General features: G+C 41.6%; 2 protein-coding genes, 1 long non-coding RNA gene, 1 other non-coding gene and 1 pseudogene across 5 annotated transcripts in view; 1 reads left to right on the plus strand and 4 right to left on the minus strand.

Annotated features, from left to right (window-relative positions):
- On the minus strand, positions 1 to 1,491 carry LOC123512435 (piggyBac transposable element-derived protein 2-like). The gene is made up of 2 exons (XM_045268850.1): positions 1,238 to 1,491; positions 1 to 1,088 (listed from the first exon to the last, which is right to left on the minus strand). The coding sequence occupies exon 2, from the start codon at positions 1,037 to 1,039 to the stop codon at positions 269 to 271; it is 771 nt and encodes a 256-aa protein (XP_045124785.1). The 5' UTR covers positions 1,040 to 1,088; positions 1,238 to 1,491; the 3' UTR covers positions 1 to 268.
- A 729-nt stretch (positions 1,492 to 2,220) lies between these two features.
- Positions 2,221 to 9,442, plus strand: LOC123512202 (annotated as a pseudogene).
- A 6,755-nt stretch (positions 9,443 to 16,197) lies between these two features.
- Positions 16,198 to 18,096, minus strand: LOC123512436. The gene is made up of 2 exons (XR_006677094.1): positions 18,002 to 18,096; positions 16,198 to 16,512 (listed from the first exon to the last, which is right to left on the minus strand). It is a non-coding gene; the product is annotated as an uncharacterized LOC123512436 (long non-coding RNA).
- On the minus strand, positions 17,354 to 17,426 carry Trnaf-gaa. Its single transcript has one exon. It is a non-coding gene; the product is annotated as a tRNA-Phe (tRNA).
- A 1,345-nt stretch (positions 18,097 to 19,441) lies between the features above and the next one.
- Positions 19,442 to 23,994, minus strand: part of LOC123512437 (PAX3- and PAX7-binding protein 1-like) — an 80,941-nt gene continuing 76,388 nt past the window's right edge. For both annotated transcript variants that reach the window (XM_045268852.1, XM_045268851.1), the window contains exons 12-15: positions 21,786 to 21,982; positions 21,358 to 21,553; positions 20,683 to 20,902; positions 19,442 to 20,214 (exon numbers count right to left, since the gene is read on the minus strand). In XM_045268852.1, the coding sequence (XP_045124787.1) occupies positions 20,014 to 20,214; positions 20,683 to 20,902; positions 21,358 to 21,553; positions 21,786 to 21,982 (814 nt within the window). In that variant the 3' untranslated portion in view covers positions 19,442 to 20,013. The remainder of the gene's footprint in view (positions 20,215 to 20,682; positions 20,903 to 21,357; positions 21,554 to 21,785; positions 21,983 to 23,994) is intronic.

The raw sequence follows: 23,994 nt of genomic DNA on the forward strand, positions 1-23,994 counted from the left end.
CAATAGAAAATGTGAGGTAAAGAAATTGTCAAAGTATACTTCGTGCTTGGTGACTGTGGATGAAGACTGAATTGTCGACATCATGTCATTTACAACTCTGATGCCTAGAGGAAGTTTGGTCTGATCATTTTCTTTGCCTTTGTAGAGCTTCAGCCTATATGGGTAGCCGTCATTGCCGCAAAGTGCCCAGATCTTGTAGCCAAATCTGATTGGCTTTCCACGGATGAACATTTTTGCAGAGTGCCGTCCATAGTAGGGCACCATGGATTCATCTACACTGAGCTTCTGATGGAAAATGCCATGTTTTTTTTAGGTTTTCATTGATGATTGTGTAGATTGGCTCAATTTTGGCACATTTGTTTCCTGCTGGCAGGTTGTGATTGTCTGCAAAATGCATAACGCTCTTCAATGCTTGAAACCTGTTGCGAGTCATAGCAGCAGACACAAGCTGAACTCCCAGATCAGGCTGAGTGGACCAGTAATGGCGCTCCTCCGGCAGTCTGTGGTACCCTGAGAGAAGTATAATGCCAAGAAAAGTCCTTATCTCATCGTGGTTGGCACTAAAATTTGGTTGGTTCTTATCCCTCCTAGCATACAGATTTGTTTGATCTACAATGGTATCCAAAATGGATGATGAATAGATCAGTCCCCATAGCTGGTACGGGGATAATTTAGTCAGGTCAGGAAATGAATCGACAAGCTTCTCCAGAGGATCGTAGCATAAGTTACGCCTAAATTCCGACTTCTTTTTCCATCCGGTGGCTCGAGACGATTTTGAAGGTGGTTCTTCTAACCCATCCTCACTGTCATCAGTATCATCCACTTCCACTTCTCCAGCTGGTTCAAATGCTTCCTCATCACTGGACATCACGCTCGTAGCATCCTCAACATCACTTTCAACATCTTGATCACCACTTTCAGGAGGAAGTACAACAACGTTTCGAACTCTGGAACCATCCTCTTCTGCTCTATCACAAGCCTCACGGACTGTAACAAAGTGTTCATTTTCCCCATGACCATAGAAGATGCTTGACAGCATGTTGATCACTCATAATAGAAGGATGCACAGTATGCACAAACAGCAGACTCTGAAAATAAGGAAAATATAATATTAGTGTGTTTTAGGGACAACTTTACGATATTACACAAGAATGCACACACACACACACACACACACACACACACACGGAGAGAGAGAGAGAGAGAGAGAGAGAATACATTAGAATTCTGTACTTACGTATGGTTGGGAATCAAATGGCTATGTGCTCTGACGATCGGTTGTAGGCTATATATATACGCTCGCAACAGGATGACGCAATACTGTGATGTAAGGGAATCATCAAATTGCATCATACATTGGTAATCATTACACCCTATAGCCTAACAATGTCATATCCCGCTGAATATGTGTAAAATATTTTCTTAGGTAATTTTTTGCATACAAAATCATAGCGTTCCCATGTGGGAACAATCTAATTTCACGACATCTCACTACCTCATTTTGATTACATCTTTTCTTTTATTAACACCAATCCTTTCAATTGGCTCAGAGAACACCTGCCAAGAAGAAAAAAATCATAAGTAAGAAATTTTTCATAAAGTTTCTGCCCTTCTAATACCAGTTACTAGAATGTGTAACAGGTACTGAAATATTCGTAGAGACATAGCCTATGTGTAAATAGACAAATCTATAGTAGTGGGTCAGTATAGAACATTGACCTACACTGTGTCCCAGAATGCTAACACATTTTAAATATATCACTCGAAACATGAACAAACATTGCATCAAAAGTATGTTCCCACATGGGAACACTGGGAGGATGTCTTTCTTTTACAGCATTGCTGAGTGATGAGACACCAGTGTCATGACTGCTGAGATTGGTGTTAATCTCATGTATTTTTTTTTTTTTTCTCTCTCCCATACCTGAAGTAAGTAGATTGTAGGTTGAGCATATAGAAACTGCAGTTAATTTTGTGTTAACACTAATATTTGGTTGATTGGTTACAAACAAAAACAAATAGTACATTAATTATATCTTTATTACTATTTTTTATTTGTTTGTTTCTGGTACTCTAGTTTTTGTGTGTAGTACATGTACTTAGCCTGTTCTGCTTCTTGCTTCCTTTCCTGAGCCGTTATAGATTCTTAAAGGAGTGCAAGCTCAAGCTTCCGTTTCTTCTGCAGGTGGATGATCTCCTCCTCATCCACATAGACCAGTGATGTACCAGGCAAGTCTGGCCCCTGTTGGTGCCACATCACTGGTGCTGGAAGTGGTGTGGCAGGTGCCTCCTCCTCCACACCCACTGCCTCGGTCACCACTTCTCTCTGTTGGGCTGCCTCTGCCACTTCCCCAGCATCATCTGCCTGAACACTGCTGGCATCATTAGTTCTAACTTCAGAAACTAAGCTGATAATGTTTTTGGTTTTATTGCTAAGGACAAAAGTAACAGAAACCAGTAAATCTAGCTAAGGGTACAATGTGTTTGACTTAAATCCTATTCTGTTTGAAGGAAGCCCATGTCTAAGAAACTGTAAATACCTAAGACTCGTTATCATTAACACATTCACCCACTACAACACCATACTTATGAATGGGGAGAAGGGATAGGAATTAAGTTAACTTTATTAGTTTTTTTTTCTTTTCTTATTACTGTTTTATCTGTTTGGTTAAGGAATAAAAAAAAAAAATAAATAAACGAAATTTTCTCAACATTAGATAACAAATTTACCATTGTGTATAACTGTAAGTTGTAAACTAACTGGGAACACAAGTATTTTGGATTGCAGACATTTGAGACAACATTATGGCCTAATATTGCTATATCTACAAGTGGCTTATCCTTTGTTAAGGAAGGTGCATTCAATGATGCTTGCCTTATTGGTACACCCATAAATAGAGACATTCTTGGGGTCCAAAATCTCAAAGATTAACTCATCGAGCTGGGAGAGAGGAGGGTTGGCAGGAGGTCCATCACCTGGAAAGTATAATGTAGCATCCCTGCCCCTTGCTGGCTCGGGTTTTAAGACAGAACTTCTCAACTCTCGCAATATTTCGGACAGTGACACGGACTACATCCCAAATCTTTTTGACAACCATTCAGAGAATTCAGTTCCTGAAGTCCGCCAGATCCCGCCTCCTCATTGGTTTGTGGCGTACTATAGAAATGGGCTTGGGAATTTTATCCATGTCTCCCGGTATCTTGCCAAAGAAATCGGCACGATTCCTGAGGGGAATCTGAAGAAGTATGGGAAGGGGGTGCTCGTGCGGGCTAAAGATATTACGCAAGCGAGGATGTTACAACATCTCCCATGCCCTACTGACAGCATGTTTGAGACCATAAAGGCTCATCCTACTTTTAATTATAGTAAAGGATGTGTGTACAGTCAGGATCTCTATGAATTTCATGAGGAGGAAATACTGGCTATGTGTCCTAACTCAGTACAAAAGGTGAATAAGATGAAGAATTCCTCCAATATGGTCCTTCTCACCTTTTTTTGGCTTCCTGACCATGTTCTAATCGGCCCTATCAATCTTAGGGTGAGGCGTTTTGTTTCCCGCCCTCTTCAGTGTTTCTCATGCTATGGGTACAGCCATGGAAAAAGTTCCTGCAAGGAAGCATCTCGATGTGGCAATTGCTCTGCGCTAGACTCGCACTCTGAGGAGCATTGCAATGCTGCTGCTTACTGTTTCCATTGTCGTGATGATCACCAGGTGCGTTCCAGGCGATGCCCTAGGTATCGCCTGGAGCAGGACATTTTACAGCTCGCTAACAGTCAGTTTATTAGCCTTGGTAGTGCCTGACGCGAACTCCTTTACCGCCAGAAGGATGGTACTGGTGCGACATCCTATGCTTCATTGGCCGCATGCTCTTCAGGTGAGTCTGCCGGTCAAAAGACAACTCTTTCTGCTACCTTTCGCTCTGTTGGGGCGAGTGGTCCTGTTCATTTGGCCAATAGGTTTTCTCTTTTGTCCGATGACCCGGTTGAGTCATCTCTAAGAAGTGACGAGAATAGTAAGGACTTGACCAAAGTCACCCATTTGCCACCTGTATCTCCTAAGCCTTTCAAGGGCCTGACCAAATGGCACTGTGGCTCTGCGGAGTCGATCGATTTAGCTCAGCCTAAACAATTTAAGGTTTCTCTCGGTGTACGTGACCATGAGTCCTCCAGGGACCGCTCTGCAATGGTAGCTCCAGTTGTTTCTGTCCAGCTTTCTGTGATGCCCTCCATCTCAGATCAGGCTTCTTGTGATGAGGACAGTCTTAGCATGGAGACGTCCGATGATATTGTCACAGCCGTCCCTCGTGGAACCACTGTATCGGAAAGTGCAGTCCTGCCTGATCCTCGTCCTCCGAGGACCGGTAGAAGTGATGATGGTTCGCATCACCCACCGATAGGCCGAAAGGCTGCGGTCCAACGACCCGGCACATCTCAACTCCCGGTGTCTTCTCGTCGTTTGATTATTTCTAGTCAGGTGAGTCACGGGCAGCCCCTTCAAAAGGCTCGCCCGTCCACTGCACCTAAATAGTCATCTTCAAGCTTCTACAGTGGAACTGTAGAGGCCTTCGCGCCTCGTGGGGGGAACTCTGAGCTTTGCTGTCGGAGTTCTCTCCAGCCTGTGTAGCTCTACAAGAGACTATGCTAGGTGATAGTACTTATTCTAGTCCTCCTGGCTATCGTGCCTTTTTTAGCACTCCTTTCCCTGACCAGGGCCACCACGGTGGCACAGCTATTCTAGTCCGTCAGGATATACCTGTTATCCCGTTACAACTTAACTCTCCCCTTCAGGTGGTTGCTGTTAAAGTCTTTATGGGACGACTGTACACCATTTGCAGTTTATATCTCCCTCCTCGGCTTCCTGTCTCCAGGGGTGAGCTTGACGGCCTGGTGCGTCAGCTGACTCCGCCTTTTCTTTGTTGGGAGATTTTAACGGCCGTCACCCATTGTGGGATGAAGGTGCTAGTAATCCTCGTGGGGTTTTAATCGGTTCTTTTATTGAGGATGAGGGATTGAAGGTTTTAAATTCTGGGGATGTCACACATTTCCACAGTCCTACTGGGACTTTACCGCTATCGATCTTTCTCTGTGTACATCTAATTCTTTCCTTGATTTTAATTGGCGGGTCCTACCGGATTTACACGGTAGTGACCACTTTCCGATTTTATTGGAATCTATGAACTCTGAGCCACAGTCCCGGCCCCCATGCTGGATTTTAGACAAGGCAGATTGGCCTCGATTCACAGATCTTAGCTCTTTTATCCGTCCGCTGGCTGCCTTTTCTACTTGTGCTGAGGCTGTTGATTATTTTACCGATTTTTTTATTTCAGTAGCGCTTCAGACAATCCCTAGGACGTCAGGTCGCTTTACTAAGCTTTACTAAGATCGTGGGGACCCGCAGTGCCTGGAAGCTTTTCGGCGATGCCGAGCTCGGACCCGCCGCGTTTTGAAAGAGGCACAAAGAGCCTCTTGGAAAGCTTATGTGTCTTCCATTAATGCTCACAACCCTCTTACAGATGTCTTTAACAAAGTCCGCCGAATTGCTGGGAAGTATTCTGCTCCTCCCCCACCAGTTTTGTTGTCTGCTGGGCGAATGGTGGCAGATCCTAGGTCTGTCGCCGACCTCTTCGTGGAGCACTTTGCTAGAGTTTTCCGGTGGCATCCTGCAGCCCCGGGCGCACGTTACCGCCAGAGAATGGAATCTCTTGGCATAAATTTTTCTTCCTGGAGGAGTCTTATAATGTCCCCTTCTCTGCCTCCGAGTTGCGGACTGCTTTGTCCCAGTGTCATGACTCTTCTCCTGGTCCAGACGACATTCCTTATGCCTTTTTGCGTCACATGTCTGACCGGGCTTTTAACTTTTTATTAAATGTATATAATATGATTTGGCATACCGGTGACTTTCCATCTTCTTGGGCTGTGGCAGTGGTTCTCCCATTTCCGAAGCCTGGGAAAGATCATCTCCAGGCTACGAATTACCGTCCTATATCTTTGACGTCTTGTATTTGTAAAGTGTTAGAAAAGATGGTAAATGTAAGACTCATGTGGTATTTGGAGAGGGGGAAGTACTTGTCATCGGTACAGTACGGCTTCCGAAAGATGAGGTCTACTACTGATGCTCTTTTATCCCTAGAGTCTTCTATTTGTGAGGCCTTTGCTAATCACCACCACGAGGTTACTGTATTTTTTGACCTGGAGAAGGCCTACGACACAGCTTGGTGTCATGGGATTTTACGTTTCTTGTTTAATTTTGGTCTCCGTGGCCACCTTCCTATTTTTATCCAGCAGTTTTTATCCAGACGTCTTTTACGGGTTTGAGTGGGGAGTGTTCTCTCCGATTATACTGCTCTAAATGACGGTGTCCCACAGGGAAGTATTCCTAGTGTTACGCTATTCGCAGTTGCAATAAATGGTGTTATAGATACTCTACCGGATGGCGTTCACAGTTCTTTATATGTGGACGACTTGTGTATCTCTTTTGCTGCTGCTAGGATGTCACAGATTGAGCGAAAGCTCCAACTGGCAATAAATCGGGTGTCCAGTTGGGCCAACATAAACGGTTTTCGATTCTTCACCTCAAAGACCGTGTCTATGCATTTTTGTCGAAATCGTGGCGTCGATCCCGATCCCGATTTATATTTAGCCAATAGACGCATCTCTTGTGTGGAGGCCACTCGATATCTTGGCCTATTGTTTGACAGCCGTCTTACTTGGGTTCCACATTTTCATTCTCTTAAAGCGTCTTGCAAGACGGCACTATCCCTTCTTCGGGTTTTAAGTCACACCTCTTGGGGTGCGGACAGGGACACTTTGCTGCTGTTTCACCATACACTCATACTTCTGAAGCTGGAATACGGCTCTGAGATCTACTCATCCGCAATGGATGCACGACTACGCACGCTTGACCCCGTGCATCATGCTGGGGTCCGCTTGGCTACAGGTGCATTTCGGACATCTCCAATACCTAGCCTTCTAGTGGATGCTGGTTTCTGGCCGCTCGACCTTCGGCGCCAGTCTTCGATGCACCGGTGTTGGTTTCGCACTCACCGTCTTCCCGATTCTGTCCCTTGTCTGTCAATATTGCAGGACTCGCGTTCGCAGGCGTATGCCACTCGACCAAGTCTTCCTAAACCTTTTGGCCTTCGAGTGACAAATCTTATGGCGGACTTATCTATCGACCCCACTCCTGTCCTCTCTTTCCGGCTCCCACGAGTTGGTTATTGGCAGCTTCCTGTTGTGTCATTATGCCCTCCTACCATTGATGGTAAGAAGGATTTACTGCCAGCTCTGTCCCGCACACGGTTTTTAGAACACTTTTTTATCCATTCTAATGATATTCCTGTTTTTACTGATGGTTCCAAATCCGGCACAGGCGTCGGGTTTAGTGTAGTTTTTCCCTCTATTTATCGGTGTTGCAGCCTTCCTTCATTGGCATCCATTTTTACGGCGGAGCTCTCTGCCATAGTCCTAGCTTTACAGATAATTTTTACTCTCTCTGTTTTGTCTTTTACAATTTTTACTGACTGTCGCAGTGCTCTTACTGCTCTCTCCTTTTTTATTTCCCTTCACCCATTGGTTTTATCAGCCCTGGAGTGGCTCTATCTTCTTACCAGAATAGGATATCGTGTTGGGTTCTGTTGGGTCCCTGGTCACGTAGGTGTTCCCGGGAATGAACACGCAGATCGCCTCGCTAAAGAGGCAGCAAGTCGCGCTCCATCTCCTGCCCCTGTTCCGTTTCGAGATGTATTTCATACTATTCGCGTGGCAGTTGCAGCAATTTGACAGAGGAGATGGCTAATGGGGGTCACAACCTCGAAAATGGGAGAGATCACTACTTCCACTATCCCTCAGTGGACATACTCCCATGTCTGGGATCGCCGTCCACAGACTTTATTGGCGCGACTTCGTATAGGTCACACGTACCTTACACAAAGGTACCTCCTGACCAGGGACCCTCAACCTTACTGTGATGACTGCTTGGTGCTGCTCACCGTGCGGCACCTGTTGGTAGAGTGCCCTGGTTTGACCGAGTTACGACACCGCTACCTCTACCGCTGTCGCAGTAGAGATAGCGGTGTCTATTATATCTCAAGGGTCCTTGGACCAGAGTGCCTGGCCCAAGGCCATGACGTTTTTAGATTTTTGGGAGAAGCTGGACTTCTCCCAAATTTGTGAATTTTATCTGATTTTATTATATGTATTTTAATGTTTTCTTAAATTTTATTGTATACTGTTTTTTAGTTTCGTTTGATTCTAAAATTTTTCTTTGTTTTTAGTTTTGTAGTTTTTAATTGCTTTTAGTTAGTTTTTTTTTATTTTATGGTCTTTTTTTTTTTTTTTTTAGTTAGTTTTTTTTATGATGTCCTTTTTTAATATTTCGTAGCGGTGCCAGATGACCGCTGATGTTGCGGCGCCTTATTCTAAATCATCCATCTTTCAACCTCCTACAGCTTCACACATGGGTGATGTTTGGGAACGCCAGATCCGCTCCATAAGGAAGATTCTATCTTCCATCATTGGCTCACAAAAAATCGATGATGAGAGGCTGCATACATTGTTCTGTGAGGTCGAGGCTACGCTTAATATAATAGTCGTCCATTAACAGCCGCACCTAGCTCTGCATTGGAACCGGAGGCTCTTACACCAGATCATCTCCTGCGTGTTGGCGCTGGCACCCATCTGCCTATAAAAGATATGTCCTTTGAAGAGTCCTACCGCCGCCGTTGGATCCATGCACAAGCTCTGGCAGATAGATTCTGGAAGCGCTGGAGCGCGGAGTATCTTCACTCTCTCAGGATGCGCCAACGCCAGATTGCTCCTTCTCACAATCTTCAGGTTGGTGATCTGGTCCTTGTAATTGACCCACACCTTCCCAGTAACCAGTGGCGCCTTGGCCGGATCACTCAAACTCTCCCAGGGGCAGACGGGCTGGTTCGTAGGGTCCGCCTCCATACCAGCTCTGGGGAACTCCTTCGTCCTATTGCCAAACTCAGTCTTCTAGAAGGCGTTGTCTCGGCCCCCTCGGCAACATCTTGTACTGGCTAATGTGTCTTTTGTTCTGATTGGTTGCAACGTCCTGCGTCCAACCAAAGGGAGGAGTGTAGTCGCCAGTTGTGATGCCTCACACTGTGATGTGAGGCTGCTGGCGATAGAGGATGCTAAGTAATAAGAGAATAGTTAATTATCATAACTTGTAGTATTAAGGACATATGAGCATTAGTAAATATAACAGTAAGTAACAGTAGTGAAGATGTACGGAGGTTAACTTAGATGCAGAGAGAGGGTTGTTTATGTGCAAAGACTGATGACGCTGCGCGTAGGATAGATAAGGACACAGAGGATCGCTGCTGATTCTGCAGGGGATGAAGAAATAGGTCGCATGTGGTGTGCCCCAGCTGCCTCTGAAGGAGGCAGATTCTGTCTGGTCGTCAGTGAGAGAGGTGTTGCACTCCGCACTTCTTATTCTGTCAACGCCGACCCTCATTGTCTAAGTGTTATGATGTAGTTCATTTGCTATTTGCTACTCAGCTGAGAATTATTGTCAAGTTAATTGCTATTACACTGTGAGTTACAATACATGTATTATTGCTTTCGTGTCATTGTTCATGATACTGATTTGTTCATGATTCATGTTACTTATCTCTGTGTCAATGATTATGTATAAATAGGGCATTAAGAATTATCTGGTACATTATGATGTTTATATCGGTTATCCTTACGTTGCCTGTATGTTGTATTAATTAATCAATCATGTTATGATGGCTATATGTCTTATTTTGCATGTTTTCTTTTGTTTACATTTCAATATTCCTCATACTGGTGTCAATTTGATTGTCATGCAGGTTAACCGCAGTAAAGCGAGTAAACGACTGGGTCATTTTGTCATCCTGAATACTACATTCGCCCAGCGGCGACTATAGGGAGGAAAGGAAGAAACACAACGAACTAGTGGCAGAAGCAAGAGAAAAAAATAATGAAAGGTCAGAGGAGAAGAAGGCATTTTTTTGGAGAATTATAGGAGACAGGATAAGGAAATGGTATATAAAAGAGAAGGAAGAGAAAAAAAAAATGGAGCAAATTTAATACAGCTGAAACCCCTTGAGTACATTCAGAATGAGAAGGACTACCTGGGTGGCGCGGCGCGGTTGGGTGGAGCGGCGGGCAGATCGGTCTCTCAGGCCTGGCTGTCTGCTGCTATAGCACTCACTCTCACTCAAACTCAGTCACACAGAGTGGGGAGAAGGAAACACTTCTTCCTTATTTCTCTATATTACAGCAACTATACACGAGTCACCGGGAGCAGGTGGCGGCGGCACACAGGACGGGGCAGGGGGCGGCAACAAAGTACTGGTAAAACTTTGTTAGTTCGTCAGGCACTTAACTGTCTCTGTCTCTCGTTCACTCTCTGACTTCTCCCCAGAGTACGACTTGTTCCTTCGAGGTCTCTTGCTACACTCCTGTCCTCTGTCCTCGTCGGTGCCACACAGTGCCCCACAAACCACGCCGCCTGTGCCGTCGCACCTGCCAGGCAATGTCCTGACGAGTCTATTTCAGCTTATTAGGTAACGCTATCTACCTTAACCGCTAATTATCAATATATCCCTGATAATGCTGGCTACAAGCAATTCACACATGCATGCCTTTATTTACACGGTACCGTATGACAATTATCCCAGGGCTGGCCAGTGCCCTCACCCATACACACACACACATACACACACACACTCTTATCTCCCCGTGACCTCCGGGGTCACATCTCCTCCGTCATGGAGGCCTAACTCAGCGTCCCTTCCATTAAGGTGTGACAGTTTCATAAACACGAGCAACCAACACCTCGCTCACCCTTTAGCTAAAGTCTGCACATATGTACTCATATGTACTATCCATATTATGTACTCTCTTATGACGCTGCTCCACACTCACACAGGCACAGGTACATATCTGGGAGGCTGCTGCAATACACCTTCGCAACAATACATATATATATATATATATATATATATATATATATATATATATATATATATATATATATATATATATATATATATATATATATATATATATCTTTGCAACCTCCTGTTTCTCTGAGTTTTGTTTTTCTAGATAGTATTTCTTCTGTTGCTGCTTGTGATTTTAGTAATATCTTAATTGGTCTCACTGTTCCTTCTTGATATGGACCCATTCTATGGATTTCTTCTACTTCCTCTTCTAAGTTCTGTCTATCCTCGTCATTTAGATGTTTTAGTAGGTCTTTTACTGATTTCATTTCGTCCTTTTCCCTTGGTCTACATTTAACATTTTTTTCTTTCAGGCCAAAAATAATTACACTTTTTTTTTCCGCAATTTCTCTTACTAAATTTTCTTTTTCTTGAGGACTCCTATAATTTTGTTTGTCATATTTTCATCTCTTTCTTTTAACTGTTCTTGAAATACGTTCTTGAAATACTTTCTGAAATGATTCCTTGTCTTTCTTATCTTGGATTCTCCATGCCTGTACTTCTTTTTTAATCACGTCTTGTACTCTTTCCTCTTCTTTGTTAACTAGATCTTTCAGTTTTTCTTTTTCTTTCTCGGCTTTACCGAGTCCTTCTTCCATCAATTTCTTGTAGTTAGCTACTTCCTTTTTTAATTCTTCATTTTCTGTTCTTAGCCTAGTTTCGTTTTCTTCCACTCTTTTTATCCTTTCTTTTTAATTTCTGGAGCTCTTTTTCCTGTTCTTCATTCTCTTTCATTCCCATACTCTCCTTTATCCACTCATCTAATTTACGTTCAATAGTCAACACTATTAAATAGCAAAGTATGTGCCGTATCAAAGCCTTCAAATGTTCTTTCACCCTCACGAACATAGTCAACATCAGCTTTCATTCTTTCCCGTGTCTCACACCTGCATTTAGATGGAATCTCTTCCTTACTCATGATTCTGTAACACTGTATTCATGTAAAACGAGTCAACACTACTCGCCCAGGCCACTGCAAACCCAAACAACAGGTGGTGGAGATCAGCTGATTCTCGGGAGCGACGGTAATGCCAAGATGTATTGGACTTAATCTAATACATCGACCGCGTCTCGTGTGTATTTACCTAGTTGTAGTTCTACAGGGCCTGGGCTTTATGCTCGTGTGGCCCCGTCTCCATATCTACACTTATCCAATCTTACTTTAAAAGTATGAACACTCGTTGCAGACACTACTTCTTCATTTAAACTGTTCCACGTCTCAATACATCTTTGCGGGAAACTATATTTTTTAACATCTCTCAGACATCTTCCTTCTCTCAGCTTTTTACTATGCGATCTTGTGCTTCGGATGTCATATTCTTCTCTCAGGATCAGTTTCTCATTATCCACTTGGTCCATTCTGTTGATCAATTTATAAACTTGTATCAGATCTCCTCTCTCCCTTCTTTGTTCCAGGTTTGGTAGATCCATAGCCTTTAATCTCTCCTCATATGTCATCCCTTCAAATTCTGGAACCATTCTTGTAGCCATTTTTTGTAGTCTCTCCAACTTCCTTATGTGTTTCTTTTTATGAGGGGTCCACACTACTCCTGCATATTCCAATCTGGGTCTTATTATAGTACTTATCAATTTCTTCATCATTTTTTTGTCCATGTAGTGAAATGCTACTCCAATATTCCTTAGCAAATTATATGTATCTCTAAAAATTATATCAATATGGCTTACTGGTTGATTGTTTTCTTCCATCGTCACTCCTAAGTCCTTTTCCTTTTTTATTTTCTCCAGTTCTACTCCATCTTCCATCTTATAGATTCCCGCGGGTCGTCTTTCACTCTTTCCCATTTCCATGACATGGCTTTTGTTCACATTGAATTCCATTTCCCACTTCTTACTCCATTCCCAGATCTTGTTTAGGTCTTCTTGCAGTATTTCACAATCCTCTTTTTGCTTTATAACTCTGCACAGTTTTGTATCATCTGCAAACAGATTTATGTCGCTGTTCACACCTTCTGGCACGTCGTTAATATAAATAACTACCTTTCTTATTTCTCTCCCATTAAAAATAATTTTCTACCCATCTCAATGTGCTTCCTTTTAAGCCACCCTTCTCCTCTAACTTCCATAGTAATCTTGTATGTGGCACTTTGTCAAACGCCTTTTTTTTAAATCCAAATAAATACAGTCAACCCATCCCTCTCTCTCATGTACTCTATCAACTATTCTAAAATAGAAACTCAATGAATTAGCTACACACGACCATCTTTTTCTAAAACCAAATTGGCTATTTGATATTAATTTGTTGTCTTCAAGGAACTCGATCCTTTGTTTCTTTATTATTCTTTCACACATCTTGCATATTTCACTAGTTAGTGATACCGGTCTGTAATTTAAAGGTCTTCCTTCCTTCCGCTCTTATATATGGGAACCACCTCAGCTCTTTTCCATTCTACTGGTACTGTTCCATTTTCTATTGAGCATTTTATGATGTTGTATATAGGACTTGCTAGTTCTTCCCTACATTCTTTCAGTATTCTGTCTGAGACTTCATCTGGTCCCATTGCCTTCTCTTCATCCAGTTCCTTCATTAACTCTTTTATTTCAAGCTTGGTTACTGTAATCTCTTTCATATAGACTGTCTCTCTATTACCCTGTGGCCTTTCAAATTTGGATTCCTTAGTAAAGACCTCCTGGAATTTATTATTTAATAGTTCTGCCATACTTTTTGGGTCTTCCACCATCCTGTTCTCTCCTTTAACCTTTCTATTGTTTCTTTTTGCCTAATTTTTCCATTTATGAATCTGTAGAACAATTTTGGTTGCTCCTTACATTTTTCGACAATGTCCTTTTCAAAGTTCTGTGTGTGTGTGTGTGTGTGTGTGTGTGTGTGTGTGTGTGTGTGTGTGTGTGTGTGTGTGTGTTTATGCAAGAGGGAAGCTTACCAAGGGCAACAAAAAAAAAAAAAAAAAGCCTACTTAAAATACAGGCTCCCTAAAAGATAAGAGAGGAGTTAGCCAGAAAACAGGGACAAATGTCTTGAAACCTCCCTCTTAAAAGAAGTCAAGTCGTAGGAAGTTGTAAATACAGATGCAGGTAGGGAGTTCCAGAGTTTACCAGTGAAAGGTATGAATAACTGAGAATACTGGTTAACTATTGCATTAAAGAGTTGGACAGAATCGGGACGAGAGGAAGAAGAAAGCCTTGTGCAGCGGGGCTCCAGGAGGAGGGCAGGCATTCAGCTAGTAAGATCAATAGAGCAGTTAGCATGAAAATAGCGATAAAAGATAAAAAGAGATGCAACATTTTGGTGGGTAGAAAGAGATTGAAGGCACTGTCTAACTAAATTTATCTGTGTTGTTTATCTCTCTCTCTTAACTCTGACTATACTAAATTCTTTGACTATTTAATTTCTAAAGTGGAGCACATTCTGGTCCTCTACCCTTTTGCGGAGGTCTCCATCCTTGGAGACTTCAATGTTCACCACCAGTTTTAGCTTTCCTCTCCCTTTATTGACCATCCTGGTGAGCTAGCCAGGACTTTGCTATCCTCCATGAACTAGAGCAACTGGTGCAACACCCTACTCGTATTTCTGACCGTTTTTCTTTTCCTCCCCTCTAATTCTTCAGCTTATTCTGTTACCCTATCTTCTCCGTTGGGGTCCTCCGATCACAATCTCATTTTTCTGTATCTTGTCCTATTTCTCCAATCCCTCCTCAGGATCCCCCAAAGCGGAGGTGCCTCTGGCGTTTTACCCCTGCCAGATGGGGGGACCTGAGGAGGTATTATGCTGATTTTCCCTGGAATGATTACTGTTTCCGTGTCAGAGACCAAAATCTGTGTTCTGAACACATAACGGAGGTGATAGGGTCTGGCATGGAGGCGTACATTCCTCAAGAGATGGAAAAGGGAGGGAGGGAGGGAGTACCTTTTGCGGGCAACCTTTCTATCATGTATAGCACGAGAACAGGCTGTGTTAAACCAAGGTTTAGAAGGTTTAGGTTGAGAAAAAGAGTGAGGAATGTACGCCTCCATGCCAGACACTATCACCTCCGTTTTGCGTTCAGCACACAGAAACATGGAAACAGAAAACAGCATAATACCTCCTCAGGTCCCCCCAACTGACAGAGGAAAAATGCCAGAGGTACCTCCACTTTGAGGGATCCTGAGGAGGGATCGGAGAAATAGGACAAGATTCAGAAATGAGATCGTGATCGGAAGAGCCCAATGGAAAAGATAGGGTAAGAGCATAAACTGAAGTATTAGAAGTGAGGAAAAGATCAAGAATGTTGGGTGTATTTTCAAGACGGTCAGGGATATGAGTAGGGTGTTGCACCAGTTGCTCTAGGTCATGGAGGATAGCAAAGTTGAAGGCTAGTTCACCAGGATGGTCAGTGAAGGGAGAGGAAAGCCAAAGCTGGTGGTGAATATTGAAATCTCCAAGGATAGACGGGCAGAATGTGCTCCACTTTAGAAGTTAAATAATTAAAGAATTTACTATAGTCAGAGGAATTAGGGGAGAGATAGACAGCACAGATAAATTTAGTTTAGAGAGTGACTATTGAGTCTGAGCCAGATGGTGGAAAACTTGGAAGATTCGAGAGTGTGGGCATGAGAGCAAGTTAAGTCGTTGCGTACATAGAGGCAACATCCCGCTTTGGAACAGAGAAGAGGCTACTGTCAGTTGCCTCAGACAGTTGTGTTTCGTTGACGAAATAGAAGATGAGGTTTAGTAGAGGAGAAGCAGTGTTCTACAGATTGAAAATTAGATCTAAGACAGCAAATGTTGCAAAAGATAATGAAGAAAAAGTCGAGGGAGGTGTCAAGACATTTTGGGTCTCCACCAAGAAAGTAATCTGACCTGGGGACATTTCTGGTCCCCTCCCCAGAAGGGGACTCCGAGGCTGGATTTGGAGTTGCCATTTTTTTTATTTTGAATTTTAAGTGAAAGTTGTGTGTGTGGTAAGTGCATGTAGTTTTGTGTGAAGAAGGAGAGTTGTCTTTTGAGGATAGGTTGTGACTGCCCCCTTGAGTTGTGAGACACAAAAGGAAACGTTCAGCGATATCACAATTAGCTTTAATGGCAGCACCCCTTGAACTAGTGCTTTTAGATCTCGCTGGAAGTAGATTATCGTTTCGGTAGGTGTCTATTACCTCCTTCTGTGTGTGTATGTGTGTGTGTGTGTGTGTGTGTTTTCCCTACTTTCATACTAGCATGCGTACAAGCACATACATAGGCATTCACTCTGGCAAAACAACTTTACTATTTATACATATGGGTACAAAACATGATTCATAGTGGGCCTTTCGGCAACTAATGGGACCCGCAGATGGCAGCTGCGTTGCCCCGCGCTATGGCAAGGCTGATGCGTTGCCGCAGCCAACCTGTCTCTCGAGGTTCCCCGCTGCGTTGGGTGATTCTTCTACCAATATCATCCAGTAAGTCATTGAAGTCTGGTCCGAGCACACCGCTAGTCTCCACAGCAAGCGGTGAGAAATCATACCTCCGGGCCAGGTTCTCGTAGCGATGGCGCTTGCGATGTTCGGCGGCGCGAGCCGCTGCCCCAGCAGCCAAGGCACAGTCATTAATTGTGTGTGTGTGTGTGTGTGTGACATTATTGTGTTATGGTACTGTATATAGGTACTATGCCATAATGCAAAGTGAGGTCATGACTAATACATTCCATTCACGCTAAAATATTCTGCAGAGTGAATGACAACAGATCAGGTAGGACTAAATTATAAGCACTACACGGGATAAAACGGTGGAATAAGCAGCAGGATGGATTGAAAATAGTGAGAGTAAGGGAGGTGTACTCTAATCTAAATTGGAAACTCCACATATCTTTTCTTGTTAAAACAGTGCTCAATTTGTAGTTTCACCCAGCCATCGATTTCCCACAGGTCACCCAATTAAGATGAGAGGTAGGCATAATGTAGGCGTGCTGATAGTATCTCTAATGACTCACGGATGATTGTTTTTTTTACTGCTCAAAGCCATGTCGTTGTATTTCCTTTGATAATTTATTTCAGTGGGCTTGACCGTAAGAACTGTTTGAACAAAGTTTCTATATGTTAGTTCTCATAAGTAACATTATATACTGGTATAAAACACTTTCAGAAGATCAGAAGATTACAAGAACGTTCAGATCTGTATTAGATGCCATTTCAAATAAACCGAAATATTGTTGTATTAATATTATTACATACGCAAGGACACACGCACGCACGCACAAAATATAAATGCCGAACAGAAAAAAAAAACGGATTTGTTGTAGTCGCATTCATTTTGTAATGAACAGAATTTACCAGATGATCTGTGTAAGTAATTACATAAATATTGATCTCCATACGAAAAAATATTACAAAAAATGTTTGTCCCCTGTGGATAAAAATTTCTTGCCCAGACCCGGGATCGAACCGGGGACCTTTAGATCTTCAGTCTAACGCTCTCCCAACTGAGCTATCTAGGCTTCGACCATTATACTGTCTATTTTAAAAATCAAGCTGTTCAATATGTAAATTATTTGTTAATGTTTCTTGTTTAACTTTTTTTTTTTTTTTTTTTTGTTACATTTCATCAAAGGTTCCTGGACGTCCCGTGGCGTGCTCCTACTTGTGTGTATGTTTGTGTGTACAAGGTATGAGGAAAGATCGAATATCTGGCGATATATGTAAATATAAGCAGTTAGGTTGACATTCATCATTCTTGAAGCGATAAGGACAAGTAGGTTAGGTAATTAATTTGGGTTTGTGAAGTGTAAGGATGATAATGACTGGAGGGTGGATGGATGGGTACATGCATGGATTTGCAGGTGGATCAAAGATATGGAATGTTGGGCAGGAAGAATAAAGTTATACGATGTCACCACGTCATCATCAATTACAAATACATTGTTACTATATATTATTCAATGCTCGCCGAAGTTCACTGCACTAATTACTAAAGCAGTATGTATTTGTTCATTTAACCTATCCTCAGCTCGTCCTAGGGGGTCATCTTATTTACAGTGGCGGGGGTTAAAGCGGGGTCGGTGATACCACGTACCTTCTTTGATGGCCTGCGTGTTACTGAAGGTGAATATTTGTTGGTCACTGCCTGCAGCGGCAGAGCAGCCTGTCAACTTCGTGGACTAGTGCTCCCTCTCGGCGCCATATGACCGAGATGTTGTGGCGCCTCTCTCTCTCTCTCATATCTTTTTCATCCTTTCAAAAAATTTAATGGTAATGGTACGGGGTCTTGGTTTTGACGAGTGTCTGCGCTGAACGTATAACCACCACACACAAATGTTAAGGCGGGTTGACATGTGCCAATTTTCGACTGAAATTGTAAGTCGGTTGAGTTTCAGACTGATTATCGGTGCTATAACGATTGGAAAAATGTCACAAAACAAGACCAACATGTTGGTCTTGTTCAGTCAGTTTGCGACTTCATTAACGTTGTGACATCATGGAGTAAACTTTGAAAATTTGAAAATGTGGTGTCGATGTAGAGATATGATGATGGAGTTGATGAGGGAAAAAGAAAACATCTGGGACCCCAAAAATAATACAAAAGCTTGTGAAAAAATCATCGTTCGACGAAATTGCTGCCACTCTCCGTCTCCAAGAACGATTTCCCTCAATGTAGGCTGTTGTTGGAGTGAGGATTGAAGACTTAGTGTAAGGATATCCTTTGATCGCAATTGTGCATAGTCTTCTTAAGATTAGTGTCTGGTAGACACTACTTTCTTTCCTTCTACTTAGCCAGGAACATATCCACAGACATTTTCTTTTCTGTTGACTCATCCGTTACACCAAAAGAGCAACCACCGGTTCAGCATCGTCACTGGAGGAAGACATGTTTGCGGATAGCTGTTTGTTTATATTCATTTCCCGCCAAGGCGCCAACTGGTCGATACTTTCCAGTCCCTGTGTGACGTTTTCCGACTAGAAGAGCTCAGTCGATACTCCTAGCGACTTTCAATTTCAGTCACAAATTGGCACATATGAACCCGCCTTTAGAGTTGCAAATGTAAACAGAATAAAAGAAAATTCAGAGGGTACTTAGTTGCACAATGGATATTATTGATATATGGCTGGTGTAGAGGCAGGGGTAAGAATTGAGGGAGAGAGGTAACTAAAATTTCTACTGATGCTCACATTCGTAAGTGGTGGGTTGATTTAAATCAAATACACAGAAATAATGTCCACAGTAAGATGAATGAAAAGTGCTGAATGGGTGCATCCGAGTATCATAGTAGGAAAGGAAGATCACATGAAAGATAGAAGGAATAGGTAAAGGAGCACCAACATAGTGTGAAAGAGCTTATTCTAGTATGTAGAGCAGAAGGGCTTGAACAAAGAAGAGCTGCTTGGCTTGGGGGAAGAGGACTCTTCTCCTGGGACCATGTTTCAGGTATTGCATGCTTGTATGGGGGGTGAGGTATTAGAGATACACAGAGGAAAGTAAATTTTTACCATTAGTACAGTATCTAAAACCATGTTAAACAAAAAGGAAAAGCTTTATTGATTTGTACATAAGGTATTCAGTCTTATAAAAAACTTTACAAAAATTTTCAGTGTATATGGTCTTGTATCTTTGACTTTGGCTGACATCTAACTGCTCCTCAATAATAGTCAAACAATGGTAAACCTTTCTCTCTTAAACCAATTAACATTTTCACTTTCACATTTCTTTTTTTTCCAAAGAATGCCTAACTGACTTTGCTTCATATAAACACTTTACATGCTCAATGCATGTTTCACAAGTCTGAAACTAAATTCTTCACAAAAAAAATTTGTTTATGAAGAGAATTTATGTACAAAAAATATTTACATTTTCATTATAGACAATGACCAACCTCCCTCAGAGGTGGCAACTCTTAAGCCATACCATATCAACCCAACTCACTGTGCTATGCATTACCTCGTTAATGTGAGTATTAACTAGATTCAAGCACTGAACAAAAATCATGATCAAGTACTTATAAAATTGGGTAGCGATTAAGATTCTAGTATCTTTTGACTTTCAGATAAAGATCCTGCTAACCAAATTGTATTGAAAATCACTGAGTATGTTTAAAGGTACTTGTAGGCTATTTTCTCTGCTTGGGTTGTTGCTCCAATGGACTTAAGCAGATCACATACTTCCTTCAGAGCGGGAGAGTGTGTGGTGGGGTCCAGCTTCTCAGACAACTTGATGAGGAAGTCTTCTAAACGACCAAGGAAAACGTGGGTTCCTTCACTCTTCACCCAAGACCGTGGTAAGGCATTGATAACCTGACAAAACATTTGATCATTATAGAGTTTCAAGTTACTTAATAAATTCACAAGATTTTTATGGGTAATACTTTATATAAATTGATTTATGGGAAATGAGGAATTGTCTCTCAAGCAGACTGGTACATAACAAGAATAAACTTGGTAATTAGGTTGTTAGTATAGAAATTATACAACAGGAATAAAGTTTGTTAGTGATCAGATTGTTGGTAAAAAAGTAAGGAGTCAATATTGAGTTTTAAAACATACTTTATAGGTAGAGATGAGAGGCAATTGGAGTGCATGACTGCCATGTGATGTATAAGGTCTATTGGCTTCCTACAACTTTCTAGTGTTCTTATGAATAAAACAATAAAAGAATATTTTGAGAAATAGGAACTTTATAATGTTTACATTTACTAGAAATGTATATATGTATATGTTTGGATTGCTGCATTACTGCATTGCTTGCAATTGTACTATACTTACATTCCTACACTTATCAAGGGCATCTGTGGGATTGATCTCGGCTGCCAAGTTGAGAGCAGGCAGGAGATACAAGTTTAACAATGAACGGACAGCAAGGTCATGAATAACTGAGTCACTGAGGACTTTATGCCACATTAATGTAGAACTGAGGAGCTTCCATGCTACCCAAAACTGACGCTGGAAGAAGAGGCTCACTCCAGAATTCTTGTTGTCATACACACTGTGAAGAAAAAAGCATGAATACATTACTTTGGAACTTTAGTAAAGATTTGGATAAAATGATTTGTCAATTCATTAATATCCATATATTCCAGTCTTACTCCACCACCCTCAACTTCCTCACTCTGGTATTCCATCACTGTCCCACTCTGTAAGGGATAGCATTGTACTGTATGCAAACACAGCATCTACTTCATCTTTTGTATGTTTTCCTCCAATTCTCTTCACAAGATGAAATGATTCAAGGGTGATGCACTGAATCATCCCCACTACAACACAGTTCACTTGCTAATTCATCTTTCACAAATAAACCAAACTTTCCATATGCCTCATACACCACCCATTAATATAACCTACACTTTGCCCATTTTCTAATGAACACCTATTTATTAGATATTTCTATTTTGTTTTCCATTTGCAGATATAGGTTCCTTTTCATTCCAAAAGTGCTCTTACTTTTTGGGAAACATTGGTATGAATATATCATTGTCTATGGCATCTCTTATTTTGTTGATGATGGCATGGGTGAGTTCTCTGAGAGGCTTAGAGCTGGGACTCAGACTAGGATAAGCCTCAGCATAGTGCCTCATCAGGTTAACCAGACGCACTGTTTGGGTGTGGGAGAGTGGGTCCCACCAGCAGCCAACAAGATCTGAGAAAATGGGCTCAAATATAACACCAAAAATATATTCTATTACAGAGAACAAAAATCAAGTTCTAAGGAGATTGCTATATTAGCTGTAAATTAATAAATTCATGAAAACTTGTGTTTTTAAATCAGTTATTTGAAATTTCAACATTACAAATACAGAGCAAAATTTGAGTTCAGAAAATTTAAAGACCACACCAGAAATTACTTATTAATCAATTAATATTTATAGTACCTTTTAGCTTCACCAAGACCACTTTCTCCACCAAGTGTGACATCAACTTGCGGTCTGGGTCTTCCCGTAAGCTGTGTGGGTCATCATCTGTGGTGTCACCAGTACCATAGAGCAACAGCAGGTTGAACCACTTCATGCGCTCCACCTCAACGCTCTCACTGTCTTTCATCAGTGGGTTCCACAATAACATCTGGAGTCTGTTATTAAGGCATTGCTTTACTCAATATTCTAGTATGTATCCAGCAATAGCTCAGAAATTATGATGGAAGAAAATGCATGTATATAAAGCTGTTTTGAATTACACTCTACCTTCTGCTATCATGCCTAATTAGTGCATCTATCACTGCGCGATAGCCAAAAATCATGAGAGCCAGAAGTGAAGAACCTATGGTAATAATTCAAACTGAAATTAGAATCTCCAAGATGTCATTTTTTGTCACTTTTCCTTAGATTTTATACCATATATTTAGTATAAAAAGTGAAGAAATAATACAGTATAAAAAAAATTAATCAAGAATCATAATAACAGAGTAGAGGCAGCAGTTTGCGCTACCCTAAGCAGACAATATCAGCTACGAAACCTCCAGACTCAAGTATGACGATGAAAGTTTCACCAGTAGTGTAAAATTGTATCTGCTATGATGGCAGGTAATGCACTACCACCTATTGTGCTGCAGTTTCTCTGCATGGAGTACTTGTAAGGGAAGGAAGGTGAGGATGGCTCAGTGTGCCTACTAGCCAGGTTTACACACTAGGTGGAGGAAGAATTGCGTCAATGGGAAGTCAGTGTGGTATGGCATGTCAGATTATCGCGCTAGGTGCCTTAAGTTCTTTATTTTTATCCACAAGCTATCAAAATTGTTGTCATTAAGTAGTTAGTAATTACTCTTTCAAACTACCTTTCTATTTTTACACATTATACACATTAGAGCAGCCAAGGCCCTGGCGGATATGCGAAATATCCACATACGCAGAATTTCCTCTCCTTACCCCTTATAAATTGAAAAAAAACATGTACATAGCCCAAATGGGTAAGAAAACAATAAATGAAGGCATATTAAATATATAACCTGGAACAAAAAATTGTACATAAACAATACAAGGGGTGGTGGGATGTACACACAGTAAAGGTGGCATCACACTACCACTTTTCCATCAACTTTCTTAAGACTGTCAACTTTTGTCATCTCTCGTTGTTACGCACACGCTCACTACTGCCTTTGTTGTGTTTGTCAACTGTAAAGAAACATGGCGGCCTCTTCACACCACAGCAAGTTGTTGTTATTTTGGGCCTTTATTGCTCTCTATGAAAAACTCTTCAAACAGCTTTCTCCACTCATAAACAACAGAGCAGCTTGTTCAACGAACACCAAACTCACTTTATCAAAGTTTATCCCGGTAATTTTTTCCAAGTTTGAAAGCCCCGCCGTATCACGCAAGCTGATAGGCTTTTGAATACACTAGTGCCTCTTGTGGTCAACAATCGCTCAACTTACCACCAAAATGCCCTACAATGTGGCCTAGCGTTTCTAAGAAGACCAGGAAGTCTCTTACTCTCGAAGTGAAACTCTCACAGACATGAGGGAGGCGAGAAAACTAATAGCGTTGCTCGCCACCATCTTGACTCCATCTACTGTCTCTACTATTTTTAAGTCAGCAGACTCTATTAAGAATGTTGGTGAGACCGATCTTCCTTGCAAGCTAAAAAAAAACACCTGAATTCGTGACTCTACAATGGATAAAATGGAAAGCCTTGTGGATATGTGGTACATAAGTTTTGTATGTGATACATTCCACAGGTTGCCGGTTAGTGTCTTTCCCGTTTCACTCTCCCTCCCTTCATAAATTTAAGATCATCAACATTATAAAGTTACGTACATACATAATACATAAGTATACATTATAATGACTTAAATTAAACTGCCTAAATGTTTAACTTCATAATTTTTATTTTCATTAAACCTTTCACTGTACTATGATGCACTCTCGCTTTGTTTACTCTCAATGGAAGTTCAAGTCAATGGTTAAACTTGTTATAATCGGTTCGCTTAACGAAAGTTTTTTTTAGGAACGTAACCCCTTCGTTAAGCAGGGGTTGCCTATACATATATAAACAAAACGAGAGTGCATCATAGTACAGTGAAAAGTTTAATGAAAGTAAAAATTATGAAGTTATACATTTAGGCAGTTTAATTTAAGTCATTATAAT

The sequence above is a fragment of the Portunus trituberculatus genome, chromosome 33, assembly GCF_017591435.1.
Source record: "Portunus trituberculatus isolate SZX2019 chromosome 33, ASM1759143v1, whole genome shotgun sequence".
Taxonomy (NCBI): Eukaryota; Metazoa; Arthropoda; class Malacostraca; order Decapoda; family Portunidae; genus Portunus; species Portunus trituberculatus.

Coding starts and splice junctions, on each gene's coding strand:
- LOC123512435 (XM_045268850.1), bottom strand. CDS start 1,039: ATGCTGTCAAGCATCTTCTATGGTCATGGGGAAAATGAACACTTTGTT.